The sequence below is a fragment of the Taudactylus pleione genome, unplaced genomic scaffold, assembly GCF_031769625.1.
Source record: "Taudactylus pleione unplaced genomic scaffold, aTauple2 ptg000073l, whole genome shotgun sequence".
In the NCBI taxonomy this organism is placed as follows: domain Eukaryota; kingdom Metazoa; phylum Chordata; class Amphibia; order Anura; family Myobatrachidae; genus Taudactylus; species Taudactylus pleione.
Window position 1 is genome coordinate 3949653 of NW_028284475.1, and position 14792 is coordinate 3964444.

Consider the following 14792-nt stretch of genomic DNA (forward strand, 5'->3'; position numbering starts at 1 on the left):
TCTGGTTTGAACCATTTTATTTATTTTTTTTTACAATGCTTTTAACAAAAGCATGAAGAAATCATTTACAAGTACAGGGTAACAGGCTTGTCATTACTAATCCTGATCTACCATGGCCAACTTCTTTTCCAACAAAATAATACAATTTCCCAATGGGAAGATTTAACCATCTTCCTACACAAACGTTGGCTCATGCTGGTGAGCGACTGGTACCCTAACTAAAGAGACTGGGAACCTCTGCTTTAGGACACTGTTCTTCTAACGCGATCCTCAGGGCTCCCCAACAGCTCAGGTGTTAAGAGATATCCATGGTTGAGCACAGGTGGTTAAATCATATTGAATGAGGTACCAATAAATTCACCTGTGCTCAACCATGGATATCCCTAAAACCTGAACTGTTGGGGAATCTTGAGGACCGCGTTTGGGAACCTCTGTCCTAAAGCATGAAAGGCAGCTTATTAACATTACCCGTAAACTTGGGCTGGTACAACTGGTATTAAAGTCATCGAGGCGCACAGGCTGGAGGCAGCCTTTGTCTTGGCTCCCTAACATCCTGCCCGTCAGCTCCCAGAATGCCTCGATGGCACAACTTCAGGGGGAGCGGATAGGCTGCATACTCTCAGCTTTCAGCTCTGCCCACAAAACGGCCATCTTAGAATGAACTAGCAACTTTTGCCCGTGATGGGGGCATTTTAGGGCATCCTTAAAAGATTCAGGAGAAAAAAAACAAACAAAAAAATAATATTAAAAAGTATCTGTGGACTTCTCGCAATGTAAGCAGCAGTAGGGAACTGGTGACAAGACTGAGGCATGAGGCACTGTGTCACTGATGCCACAAGCTCCCGGTGAATTGATAGTCTAAGACCAGGGTTAAACAACCTGTGAAACTACAAGCCCCAGCATCCCTTGACAGATGGCAGGGTATGCTGGTATTTGTCGTTCCACCAGATTGTCCAGGCCTGGCCTAGACACTAGCGTAACCATACTATGAGAGCCTCCGTGGTGAATAGACAGGAACACTTTGAAAGGGTCACTAAGCCTTTAACACCGTATGGAAAGCCCTATAGTAACATTCCTAGACACCTATTTATATGTCCCCATTGCATGACTGATCTAATATTACTGACACGGCCTGTCCGTTCAGTCACCTTCCTGCGATGCCCATTAATAAGCTCACAGAGGAGACCTGGCCGTGAGCTGGGGAGACCTCCTGTTCTGCAACCACAGTCTCTAAATCAGACAAGATAATGAAACTTCTTACACATATCGTTGCCTGATAGTACTACACCTTTTAGTGTTACGTTGGGGATTCTTACCTGAGGTCCGAGAAAGGTGGATGGGGGGGAAACAGACAAAAGCAGCTTTCAAAGTTATTTAGCAAATTTACAGTAGTGACTTTTAAAGTCTTCATAATGCTGTTTAACAAAAACTTACAATAGGAAAATAATAGTCAGAATTTTCAGGGGGATAAAGGAGGAATGAGGGACCCAGAGATTATATTAAAAAAAAAAAAAAAAAAAAAAAAAAGGAGGACAGGAATCCTTTTGGCTGTGGGAGTAACCAAACCACATTTGATCCGATGGCACCCCCCGCACGTCAGCGACCGCTGTGCACTAGGAATGATGATATCTGACGAGAACACATTGAACAACAGGTGAATTAGTAGAACGGATGAGCCAGAGGTCACTCTTGGGCCCCAGGATTATGCCATTCAGGAGTCTCCCCCCAATCTTGTTCAACGCACTTTTGTTATTAGTTTCCCGTCACGTTTGCTGCTTGAATTGAAAAAAAAACAAACAAAAAAAAACCATGAAGACCCTTTCCAGTGTGGCTCCTTGATAAAAGCAGCACGGGTATTTTCTACCAATCCTGTGCAAGCGGCGGATCGCAGTCCTCCCTCCAGCAGAGGGCAGTAGTCTCTCTAGTAGGCCACGGATCCACTGTCTTCACTGTTTGAGAACAAGATGTCTGCTTTGGCGTTAATAAAGTAAGTGGCAACCAGAGACACCAAAAGAACCGTAACGCCCACAACCAACGTGATCACCTGTGGGAGAATAAAAGACAGGCGTGTTCCAAATATGTTTTTATGGTACCTGAACCTAAATCATCCCACCCACAAAATGGCTCCCTCCACAGTGAGCAGCTGACTGGTCCACATCAAAATACTTAAAACTTTATTTAACCTACACGTCCAGTTACGTGGACACCTTTGTACTAGCTGACGGGTAGCTGCTCTAGTCTGTAGTATAAATGCTGCAAATCTGAAAATATGGATAATCCCCAAAAGCCAGTCATTTAGATTTCTGCAAGATAATTAGTATCTGTAAATGGACTTCTTCCCTTTTAGATGCCTCCGTTTGCCTAATTGATCTTTAACCCTTCCAGTCATTAACAGACCAGACAGTGCTGTGGCTACAGGCTGGTGTGTGAGCATCGCTCCACTGTCATATTATAGAGACCTGTAGAATGGGATGTACTGTAGATGCAATGTCATATTGGAGAGACCTGTAGAATGGGATGTACTGTAGAGGCAATGTCATATTATAGAGACCTGTAGAATGGGATGTACTGTAGAGGCAATGTCATATTGGAGAGACCTGTAGAATGGGATGTACTGTAGAGGCAATGTCATATTATAGAGACCTGTAGAATGGGATGTACTGTAGATGTAATGTCATATTGGAGAGACCTGTAGAATGGGATGTACTGTAGATAACATGTCATATTGGAGAGACCTGTAGAATGGGATGTACTGTAGATGCAATATCATATTGGAGAGACCTGTAGAATGGGATGTACTGTAGAGGCAATGTCATATTGGAGAGACCTGTAGAATGGGATGTACTGTAGAGGCAATGTCATATTATAGAGACCTGTAGAATGGGATGTACTGTAGATGTAATGTCATATTGGAGAGACCTGTAGAATGGGATGTACTGTAGATGCCATGTCATATTATAGAGACCTGTAGAATGGGATGTACTGTAGATGCCATGTCATATTGGAGAGACCTGTAGAATGGGATGTACTGTAGAGGCAATGTCATATTGGAGAGACCTGTAGAATGGGATGTACTGTAGACGCAATGTCATATTGGAGAGACCTGTAGAATGGGATGTACTGTAGATGCAATGTCATATTGGAGAGACCTGTAGAATGGGATGTACTGTAGAGGCAATGTCATATTGGAGAGACCTGTAGAATGGGATGTACTGTAGAGGCAATGTCGTATTATAGAGACCTGTAGAATGGGATGTACTGTAGATGCCATGTCATATTGGAGAGACCTGTAGAATGGGATGTACTGTAGATGTAATGTCATATTGGAGAGACCTGTAGAATGGGATGTACTGTAGAGGCAATGTCATATTATAGAGACCTGTAGAATGGGATGTACTGTAGAGGCAATGTCATATTATAGAGACCTGTAGAATGGGATGTACTGTAGAGGCAATGTCATATTGGAGAGACCTGTAGAATGGGATGTACTGTAGAGGCAATGTCATATTATAGAGACCTGTAGAATGGGATGTACTGTAGATGTAATGTCATATTGGAGAGACCTGTAGAATGGGATGTACTGTAGATAACATGTCATATTGGAGAGACCTGTAGAATGGGATGTACTGTAGATGCAATGTCATATTGGAGAGACCTGTAGAATGGGATGTACTGTAGAGGCAATGTCATATTGGAGAGACCTGTAGAATGGGATGTACTGTAGAGGCAATGTCATATTATAGAGACCTGTAGAATGGGATGTACTGTAGATGTAATGTCATATTGGAGAGACCTGTAGAATGGGATGTACTGTAGATGCCATGTCATATTATAGAGACCTGTAGAATGGGATGTACTGTAGATGCCATGTCATATTGGAGAGACCTGTAGAATGGGATGTACTGTAGAGGCAATGTCATATTGGAGAGACCTGTAGAATGGGATGTACTGTAGATGCAATGTCATATTGGAGAGACCTGTAGAATGGGATGTACTGTAGAGGCAATGTCATATTGGAGAGACCTGTAGAATGGGATGTACTGTAGAGGCAATGTCATATTATAGAGACCTGTAGAATGGGATGTACTGTAGATGCCATGTCATATTGGAGAGACCTGTAGAATGGGATGTACTGTAGATGTAATGTCATATTGGAGAGACCTGTAGAATGGGATGTACTGTAGAGGCAATGTCATATTGGAGAGACCTGTAGAATGGGATGTACTGTAGAGGCAATGTCATATTGGAGAGACCTGTAGAATGGGATGTACTGTAGATGCCATGTCATATTATAGAGACCTGTAGAATGGGATGTACTGTAGATGCCATGTCATATTGGAGAGACCTGTAGAATGGGATGTACTGTAGATGCCATGTCATATTGGAGAGACCTGTAGAATGGGATGTACTGTAGATGCCATGTCATATTATAGAGACCTGTAGAATGGGATGTACTGTAGAGGCAATGTCATATTGGAGAGACCTGTAGAATGGGATGTACTGTAGAGGCAATGTCATATTGGAGAGACCTGTAGAATGGGATGTACTGTAGAGGCAATGTCATATTGGAGAGACCTGTAGAATGGGATGTACTGTAGATGTAATGTCATATTGGAGAGACCTGTAGAATGGGATGTACTGTAGATGCAATGTCATATTGGAGAGACCTGTAGAATGGGATGTACTGTAGATGCCATGTCATATTGGAGAGACCTGTAGAATGGGATGTACTGTAGATGCCATGTCATATTGGAGAGACCTGTAGAATGGGATGTACTGTAGATGTAATGTCATATTGGAGAGACCTGTAGAATGGGATGTACTGTAGATGCCATGTCATATTATAGAGACCTGTAGAATGGGATGTACTGTAGATGTAATGTCATATTGGAGAGACCTGTAGAATGGGATGTACTGTAGATGCCATGTCATATTGGAGAGACCTGTAGAATGGGATGTACTGTAGATGCAATGTCATATTATAGAGACCTGTAGAATGGGATGTACTGTAGAGGCAATGTCATATTGGTGAGACCAGTAGAATGGGATGTACTGTAGATGCAATGTCATATTGGAGAGACCTGTAGAATGGGATGTACTGTAGATGCCATGTCATATTGGTGAGACCGGTAGAATGGGATGTACTGTAGATGCAATGTCATATTGGAGAGACCTGTAGAATGGGATGTACTGTAGAGGCAATGTCATATTGGAGAGACCTGTAGAATGGGATGTACTGTAGATGCCATGTCATATTGGAGAGACGTGTAGAATGGGATGTACTGTAGATGCAATGTCATATTGGAGACCTGTAGAATGGGATGTACTGTAGATGCCATGTCATATTGGAGAGACCTGTAGAATGGGATGTACTGTAGATGCAATGTCATATTGGAGAGACCTGTAGAATGGGATGTACTGTAGATGTAATGTCATATTGGAGAGACCTGTAGAATGGGATGTACTGTAGATGCCATGTCATATTATAGAGACCTGTAGAATGGGATGTACTGTAGATGCCATGTCATATTGGAGAGACCTGTAGAATGGGATGTACTGTAGAGGCAATGTCATATTGGAGAGACCTGTAGAATGGGATGTACTGTAGATGCAATGTCATATTGGAGAGACCTGTAGAATGGGATGTACTGTAGAGGCAATGTCATATTGGAGAGACCTGTAGAATGGGATGTACTGTAGAGGCAATGTCATATTATAGAGACCTGTAGAATGGGATGTACTGTAGATGCCATGTCATATTGGAGAGACCTGTAGAATGGGATGTACTGTAGATGTAATGTCATATTGGAGAGACCTGTAGAATGGGATGTACTGTAGAGGCAATGTCATATTGGAGAGACCTGTAGAATGGGATGTACTGTAGAGGCAATGTCATATTGGAGAGACCTGTAGAATGGGATGTACTGTAGATGCCATGTCATATTATAGAGACCTGTAGAATGGGATGTACTGTAGATGCCATGTCATATTGGAGAGACCTGTAGAATGGGATGTACTGTAGATGCCATGTCATATTGGAGAGACCTGTAGAATGGGATGTACTGTAGATGCCATGTCATATTATAGAGACCTGTAGAATGGGATGTACTGTAGAGGCAATGTCATATTGGAGAGACCTGTAGAATGGGATGTACTGTAGAGGCAATGTCATATTGGAGAGACCTGTAGAATGGGATGTACTGTAGAGGCAATGTCATATTGGAGAGACCTGTAGAATGGGATGTACTGTAGATGTAATGTCATATTGGAGAGACCTGTAGAATGGGATGTACTGTAGATGCAATGTCATATTGGAGAGACCTGTAGAATGGGATGTACTGTAGATGCCATGTCATATTGGAGAGACCTGTAGAATGGGATGTACTGTAGATGCCATGTCATATTGGAGAGACCTGTAGAATGGGATGTACTGTAGATGTAATGTCATATTGGAGAGACCTGTAGAATGGGATGTACTGTAGATGCCATGTCATATTATAGAGACCTGTAGAATGGGATGTACTGTAGATGTAATGTCATATTGGAGAGACCTGTAGAATGGGATGTACTGTAGATGCCATGTCATATTGGAGAGACCTGTAGAATGGGATGTACTGTAGATGCAATGTCATATTATAGAGACCTGTAGAATGGGATGTACTGTAGAGGCAATGTCATATTGGTGAGACCAGTAGAATGGGATGTACTGTAGATGCAATGTCATATTGGAGAGACCTGTAGAATGGGATGTACTGTAGATGCCATGTCATATTGGTGAGACCGGTAGAATGGGATGTACTGTAGATGCAATGTCATATTGGAGAGACCTGTAGAATGGGATGTACTGTAGAGGCAATGTCATATTGGAGAGACCTGTAGAATGGGATGTACTGTAGATGCCATGTCATATTGGAGAGACGTGTAGAATGGGATGTACTGTAGATGCAATGTCATATTGGAGACCTGTAGAATGGGATGTACTGTAGATGCCATGTCATATTGGAGAGACCTGTAGAATGGGATGTACTGTAGATGCAATGTCATATTGGAGAGACCTGTAGAATGGGATGTACTGTAGAGGCAATGTCATATTGGAGAGACCTGTAGAATGTGATGTACTGTAGATGCCATGTCATATTGCAGAGACCTGTAGAATGGGATGTACTGTAGAGGCAATGTCATATTGGAGAGACCTGTAGAATGGGATGTACTGTAGATGCAATGTCATATTATAGAGACCTGTAGAATGGGATGTACTGTAGATGCCATGTCATATTGGTGAGACCTGTAGAATGGGATGTACTGTAGATGCCATGTCATATTGGTGAGACCTGTAGAATGGGATGTACTGTAGAGGCAATGTCATATTATAGAGACCTGTAGAATGGGATGTACTGTAGATGCCATGTCATATTGGAGAGACCTGTAGAATGGGATGTACTGTAGATGCCATGTCATATTGGAGAGACCTGTAGAATGGGATGTACTGTAGATGCAATGTCATATTGGAGAGACCTGTAGAATGGGATGTACTGTAGAGGCAATGTCATATTGGTGAGACCGGTAGAATGGGATGTACTGTAGATGCCATGTCATATTGGAGAGACCTGTAGAATGGGATGTACTGTAGATGTAATGTCATATTGGAGAGACGTGTAGAATGGGATATTGGAGACCTGTAGAATGGGATGTACTGTAGATGCAATGTCATATTGGAGAGACCTGTAGAATGGGATGTACTGTAGATGCCATGTCATATTGGAGAGACCTGTAGAATGGGATGTACTGTAGATGCAATGTCATATTGGAGAGACCTGTAGAATGGGATGTACTGTAGAGGCAATGTCATATTGCAGAGACCTGTAGAATGGGATGTACTGTAGATGCAATGTCATATTGGAGAGACCTGTAGAATGGGATGTACTGTAGAGGCAATGTCATATTGGAGAGACCTGTAGAATGGGATGTACTGTAGAGGCAATGTCATATTGGAGAGACCTGTAGAATGGGATGTACTGTAGATGCCATGTCATATTGGAGAGACCTGTAGAATGGGTTGCACTGTAGATGCCATGTCGAAAACACAATGTCAATTGTTAGGCCATCGGCATTGTTGAAAAATCGACTTTGAACATGTCGACAACTGACATATCAACATTTTGCACGGACCGGCAGCGGAGGGTTAGCGTTAGGCTACGGGAAGGTTAGGCACTAGGAAAAGGGAGATTAGGCACCCAAACTCAACCATTACAGTCCAGGTTTAAAGGATATCCATGTGTAGCACAAGTAACTTAATAAGTACCTCAGTGAATTTGGTTTAACCATCTGGACTAAAGCATGGATATACTTAAAACCTGGACTGTAATGGCAGAGGGCAACTGTGTGACTAGGGGGAGTGTTAATGTTAGGCACTAGGGGGAGTGTTGGGGTCAGGCAGTAGGGGGAGGGTCAGGCACTAGGAGGAGGAGGGATAGGCACTAGGAGAAGGAGGGATAGGCACTAGGAGGAGGAGGGTTAGGCACTAGGAGGAGGAGGGATAGGCACTAGGAGGGGTAGGCACTAGGAGGAGGGGTAGGGTTAGACACTATGAGGAGGGGTCGACACTAGGAGGGGGAGGCACTAGGAGAAGGGATAGGCACGAGGGGGATGGTTAGGGCTAGGCACTATGAGGAGAGGTAGGCACTAGGAGGATGGTTAGGCACTATGAGGCGAGATAGGCACTAGGGGGGGGGTTAGGCACTAGGAGGATGGTTAGGGTTAGGCACTATGAGGAGCGATAGAGACTAGGAGGAGGGTTAGGGTTAGGAACTAGGAGGAGGGTTAGGAACTAGGAGGAGGGTTAGGAACTAGGAGGAGGGTTAGGAACTAGGAGGAGGGTTAGGCACTAGGAGGAGGGTTAGGCACTAGGAGGAGGGTTAGGAACTAGGAGGAGGGTTAGGCACTAGGAGGAGGGTTAGGAACTAGGAGGAGGGTTAGGAACTAGGAGGAGGGTTAGGAACTAGGAGGAGGGTTAGGCACAGGCACTATGACAAGGGTTAGGAACTAGGAAGATGGTTAGGGTTAGGCACTATGAGGAGGGATAGGTACTAGGAAGATGGTTAAAGTTAGGCACTAGGAGGAGGGTTAGGCACTATGAGGAGGGATAGGAACTAGGAAGATGGTTAGGCACTATGAGGAGGGATAGGCACTAGGGGGGGGTTAGGCACTAGGAGGATGGTTAGGGTTAGGCACTATGAGGAGCAATAGAAACTAGGAGGAGGGTTAGGCACTAGGAGGAGGGAGGGCACTAGGAGGAGGGTTAGGAACTAGGAGGAGGGTTAGGAACTAGGAGGAGGGTTAGGCACTAGGAGGAGGGTTAGGAACTAGGAGGAGGGTTAGGAACTAGGAGGAGGGTTAGGAACTAGGAGGAGGGTTAGGCACAGGCACTATGACAAGGGTTAGGAACTAGGAAGATGGTTAGGGTTAGGCACTATGAGGAGGGATAGGTACTAGGAAGATGGTTAAAGTTAGGCACTAGGAGGAGGGTTAGGCACTATGAGGAGGGATAGGAACTAGGAAGATGGTTAGGCACTATGAGGAGGGATAGGTACTAGGAAGATGGTTAAAGTTAGGCACTAGGAGAAGGGTTAGGCACTAGGAGGACGGTTAGGTTTAGGCACTAGGAGGAGGGTTAGGCACTATGAGGAGGAATAGGAACTAGGAAGATGGTTAGGGTTAGGCACTAGGAGGAAGGCTAGGGATAGTCATATTTACATAGAGAAACCGCGATGGAATCCAGCAGAAGTCATTCTGAAGTCACCACCGCACCCAGAAGACACCGTTGGAGCCGCCGTACCAGGTAAGTCACCACTAGACCACCAGGGACGTTTTGTCGACATTCTAATCATGTCGACATTTCATCATCAGTGTCGACATGATGAATGACGACAAACTACACCACGCCCCTGTAGAATACGTATCAGCGCATCCCTACATCCAGTGCGGCTTCTGCTCGGCCCTCGTACAAAACCATGACTGTTGCCAGCAAGATGGCAGTCTCACCTCAAGCTGGTGACTGGGCACAAGGAATATGCGGGCCCGGATCTCTTTCCAGCGACTCTCGGTCCAGGTGGAGTACTCGGTGGAGCCCCACTCATCCAACTCAAAGGCTGGAGACTCGGCAGTTTGGCTGTGGGTGGTACTCCTCACGCAGAAAGGGTCCCTCGAGGTGGAATTCTCCTTTAGGGGACCCTGCACCCAGTAGTACTCATATAGCTAGACGGAGGATATAAAAGTAGGAGGTAAATAAACCGTTATATTAGACATGTGAAGCACACGTATTAGCCATGACCATTGCACTGTGCATGCGTGAAGGGGAAAGCCACACATATTCTTTATTGCATACACCAAGTAATAAGGCGACTGGGAAGTTATAAATTATTAAAGCCTTTAGCCTTATGGTTGAAATGGATCACTTTATAACATTTACTTTTTGCATTGTATTAAGTTTAACCACTCACATCAATGAGCACTAGCTGTCTGCTTAGGCCTCTTGCAATAAAATAAGTCAATGCCCTGCAGGAGCGTGGGTGGTGAAGACCTCAGTAAAGTGTTAGCTGGATTTGGCTTCAGGACAGCAGTGATAAAACAGCATTGTTAAGTGCTTTATCGCAACCATAAGGCAGAGAGTGGTACTAAATCACTAGTAAACCAACATGCGGGATTTTTAAATGGCAGAGAGGTTTTACAAAGCTCAAATAAGGGTACTCTCAATAACCAACTCCAACAATGACGAGGTTTTGGTGATAATTAGGATTATTCAGTCAAGGGGGTCAAACAAAATTTAAAAAGGGGGCCGGATAAACGCAATGGACTTGCCTCTTTCTTGGGATCCGTGGCTTTTTCGGGGTTCTGGCACTGCTCTTTAGTGAAGTTTACGACCTGCCCAGTAAGGTTGGTAAGAACAGAGATCAGGAGGCGGGTAGGGTTGTTGGCCGTCGGCTTGCCGGGCGAGCTGGCCGTCACGTAATACTGGGGCTGGTGGTCCTCTGGAAAAGTAGCGGAGAGCAGAATTAATAAGCGGGGGAGCTGAATAATTGAACTCTTCTGGAAACCAGGACATTAGTGAGTATTTGCCAACGTGAATAAAGCTCCAACCTGTGAGCCGGCCACCACGCTTGGCCTCTGGTGAAAGCTTAGCCCATACAAGCGGCTTGCTGACCACGTGCAGTCAAGCTGGCCACATACCCGGTTGTTCAGGTTGAGCAACAGGATCAGTGCTTTCATTAAATGGGAATAACGACTACCTAACCACAGTTACATTTGAGAAAAGAAAACGTAGAGCGGAGTTGGTCACCGGGTCCTTAGCTCTGGCGTTCGGCAGGTTGGCCCCAGCGGTAGAACAGTGTTACGTCACACTAGCTCGTCCCACGTCACAGCCCCACCTCCGTACAGGCAGCAGGATAAACAAGGCCGGGCGACCAGCTCTACCGCAACAGAGAATTAAACAATGACTGCACGTACCAAGGCTTCCCTTCCAGTCAGACCGAACGATGGACTGGAACCAGCTGTTATTGGACATCACAAGGAACCCATATAACATCCGAGTGACCTGTGGGAATATAAGAGAACCTGTAACGATATAAGCCTAACAAACAGAGGCTGAACAAACTAATATAGTATAACACAAAATATAATCAGACATTAACGTTCTGCCGTGCTCTGATCAGCAGCACGAAACGCTCCTCACCGATTGGACGTCCGCCTTGATTTCAGAAGTGTCGTTACCTCCTGCTTGCTGGTAAAGGGTCTTAGCGAGCACAGTGGCCACTTCCGAAAGGGCCTACAGGGCACAAAGAGTGTCAGCCTTCCAGTCTCAGGAGAACCTGTTCAACAACTTTATATCACACAACAGACACCGCGTGGGCGAATGATCCTGGAAATGTTCCCCATATTATTACATTCACTTACCTAGAACAATACATATTTAACGGCTAGTCAGGCGCTGGTGTTTATTAATTGTATTAACTGCTCATTTCTCTCACCTGGGCGGCTTCGGTGACGTAATCCAGCGCCTGGTCTTCGGACATTCCCCTGGGATAGTTCATCTTGATGTTCTCCGACGTGTCATACATGCTGTTATAGTACCTGGCAGAAATACGGAGTCACAGTAAATATTCACAAAATGGCCATTTCCACGTAGTCTGTTGGACAAAAGGTGACTTCTGGTAGATCAGCATTTAAGGAGGGTTCTTGCTGCCACCTGCTGGGCGACACAGTTATTGCCGGCATATGCTCACAGCAACTACCCAGTGTGTGAGGTGTACCAGTCACCTACAGCGGGAGGAGCCATTTTGTGGGCTCGGCCTATACTCAGGAGAATCTGGTCGATTCAGAAGATTCAAAGTGTCCTCACTTGTTGCTGTAGGCCGTCCTGTGGTCGGTCAGCACCACACCGGGTATATTTCGTGCCCTCAAAAAGCGCTGGAAGGAAGCTGGCGGAAGGGCCTGAGACTGGTCGAATTCTTGCACAGTTACGTTGGTGCCATTGCTGGCGGCTTTCAGGGTCTGGATCAGTTCCTCGACCTTGAGGTAGAGAAAAAACAAAACAAAACCCAGGATAGAAAGGTTTCTCTGGCATAGTAAATTGGCGGCATCATCTCCAGTCGTGTAATTCCTGAACGGAAACCCACCTCCGTGTTCACAGACTCGTTATTCCTGGAGACTGGGTCAGTGTGGGCCCACAACATGGAACCGTTTCGTAGCGCCACCTGCAGGACATATGCAACACAACAAACGGTTCGGTAAAGATGCCCGAATCCCTCTGCGCGGTATAAAACATTAGAAGCGGCTACGTACCTGACTGAGCTCGACAAAAGAGTGAATGTTGCTCAGGTTCACGGGAAACCGTCCTTTCTCCATGTCGTATACCATCCGCGAGCTGCCAATGTAATCAAACACTTCCTGTAGAAACAGGACGTGGTTGGATACTGCCCGGCTCAATACTTTACCCTTACCGTACTGGAGTTACAAACAAGTATTTTTTCTTGGCTCCAAATATTGACTCAACCCGAATTCAAAGCCAGAAGTAGCAGTGAGACATCTCTTGCCGATCATTCTTACCCCTTGGAAGAAAGCAAACATGATATTCCTGGGCAATGACTGAGAGTCCGCCACTTTATGGAGCGCCTCCGCGGCAGCCAGCTGCGTCACCAGCCCGGACACTGTGCTCTCGGCTCCCGGGGCCAAGTTCCAAAAGAAAGATCGGCTGTCCATCTGTAAACACACCAATGACAAAGCGAGGATAGTAATACTCTCAAAAAAAAAAAAAAAATGCAGCCTATGTGTATTGTTCTATAGCTGACTTGTGAAACGCGTTTCGCAATGAAATTAAGGCTGGGTAGTCTATAGCTTAAGGCTCAGATAGACAATCTATCTTGGGTATACGTGCCAGGACCCCAACATGTAGTGAGTGAGGCACCTTACTGGCTGGCCAGTCGAGTTCTCCAATGAGCTCACTACACACCTCGCTTCCACCCTGTCCAGTTGCCCTGTAGAACCAGAATTCTCACCAACCTTGCCAACAGCAAGGTGAGATATAATATGATGGGGTCCCAGAGAAGGGAACTGCTAAACCAGTGTTGCATTTAAGTTGCCACTGCAGTGAAGGTTGTGCTCGGAGACATTAGTTGAACTTAAATACTTTAAGCTACGCCCCCAGGGCCTATAACTTGCTATATTGTGCTAATGACTCCCTGCTACACTGAACCTCAACTGGATGACCAGAGTAGTAAGGTGACTCCACACAGGGGATTTAATATCCGTGCTTGTAGCCAATAAAGTATGTTTTACTCCAGCAGATAATACAATACAGCAGCCCTTTAATCATGGTGGTTCTATCAAACCAGACCGCAAATAACCCACCCTGTTCATCTTAGGACATCGGTAGCAGAGACGGGTTACATGCAGACCGCTTAATCAAGGCACCGTGAATCTTGCTCCCGATAATCTCATCACCTGTATGAGCAGCAACTCGGTCTAAAGTCAGCTCCATGCCACATGGAAGCCACTTCCCGGCCTCCCTGCTCTCAGTGCCCGCTGAGTCACTTACCCTGGCAGCCGAGACAATGATCTGATCCTCCGGGGCCAGGGATCCAGATACGTTTATAGGTTTCAGAGAGCTCCAGACGTTGTAACCAGCGAGAGAGTCACACACAGCTTCTAAATGACAGCAGCCATATCAGTACTCGGGAAGGGGGGGGGGCAGTAATTACACCTCAATTAGATGATGCTCAATATTCACACTCATCCCTTTACATTAATACTAGACAAGCACAAAAAATAACAATGGAGGAGTTATATTGACCTTTCAAAAACAAAGTCTTTTCCAGATAAGCAGAAGGAATTTACTAGTTTGTGCAGGAATTTTTTTGCCTTGATCTAGCTAAGTATTTATACCAGCCTTGGAGGGGTATTCAATATGAAACGTAAACTTCGCTGTCAAAGTTTACGTTTCATATCGGAGATTTTCCTGGGACAAAGTATCGGGCAAGCGCCCGCTTTATCCCCGTATTCAATATAAAATCTACGAAAACGGGACCTGGCGAAGTGGGATTTGCGATAAAACACGAAATTTTCCTGAAAAAAATTGTAGGACCCCCCTAAAGCTCTAAAAACATGGGGGATCACTATGGGTACCCCCGTTTTAGCCTGCAAATGAAAGTCGGGGATTTAAATAGCCACAGCAGGTGCTTTTTTCCCGACATTGAAGAAGTGATGCAGAAGAGCACTTAGATTATTTTTTTCGTTTTTTT

The 14792-nt window shown here is 45.2% G+C and overlaps 1 protein-coding gene across 2 annotated transcripts in view; it reads right to left on the reverse strand.

Annotated features, from left to right (window-relative positions):
• Positions 1-14792, reverse strand: part of NCSTN (nicastrin) — a 22207-nt gene continuing 7415 nt past the window's right edge. The window contains exons 7-17 of one of the 2 annotated variants that reach the window (XM_088467590.1): positions 14090-14196; positions 13102-13254; positions 12838-12942; positions 12672-12749; positions 12395-12564; positions 12024-12126; positions 11729-11821; positions 11503-11590; positions 10858-11027; positions 10042-10254; positions 1-2044 (exon numbers count right to left, since the gene is read on the reverse strand). In XM_088467590.1, coding sequence (XP_088323716.1) covers positions 1922-2044; positions 10042-10254; positions 10858-11027; positions 11503-11590; positions 11729-11821; positions 12024-12126; positions 12395-12564; positions 12672-12749; positions 12838-12942; positions 13102-13254; positions 14090-14196 — 1403 coding nt within the window. In that variant the 3' untranslated portion in view covers positions 1-1921. Of the gene's footprint in view, positions 2045-10041; positions 10255-10857; positions 11028-11502; positions 11591-11728; positions 11822-12023; positions 12127-12394; positions 12565-12671; positions 12750-12837; positions 12943-13101; positions 13255-14089; positions 14200-14792 lie in introns of both variants that reach the window. The other variant, XM_088467588.1, reaches the window with a different exon arrangement.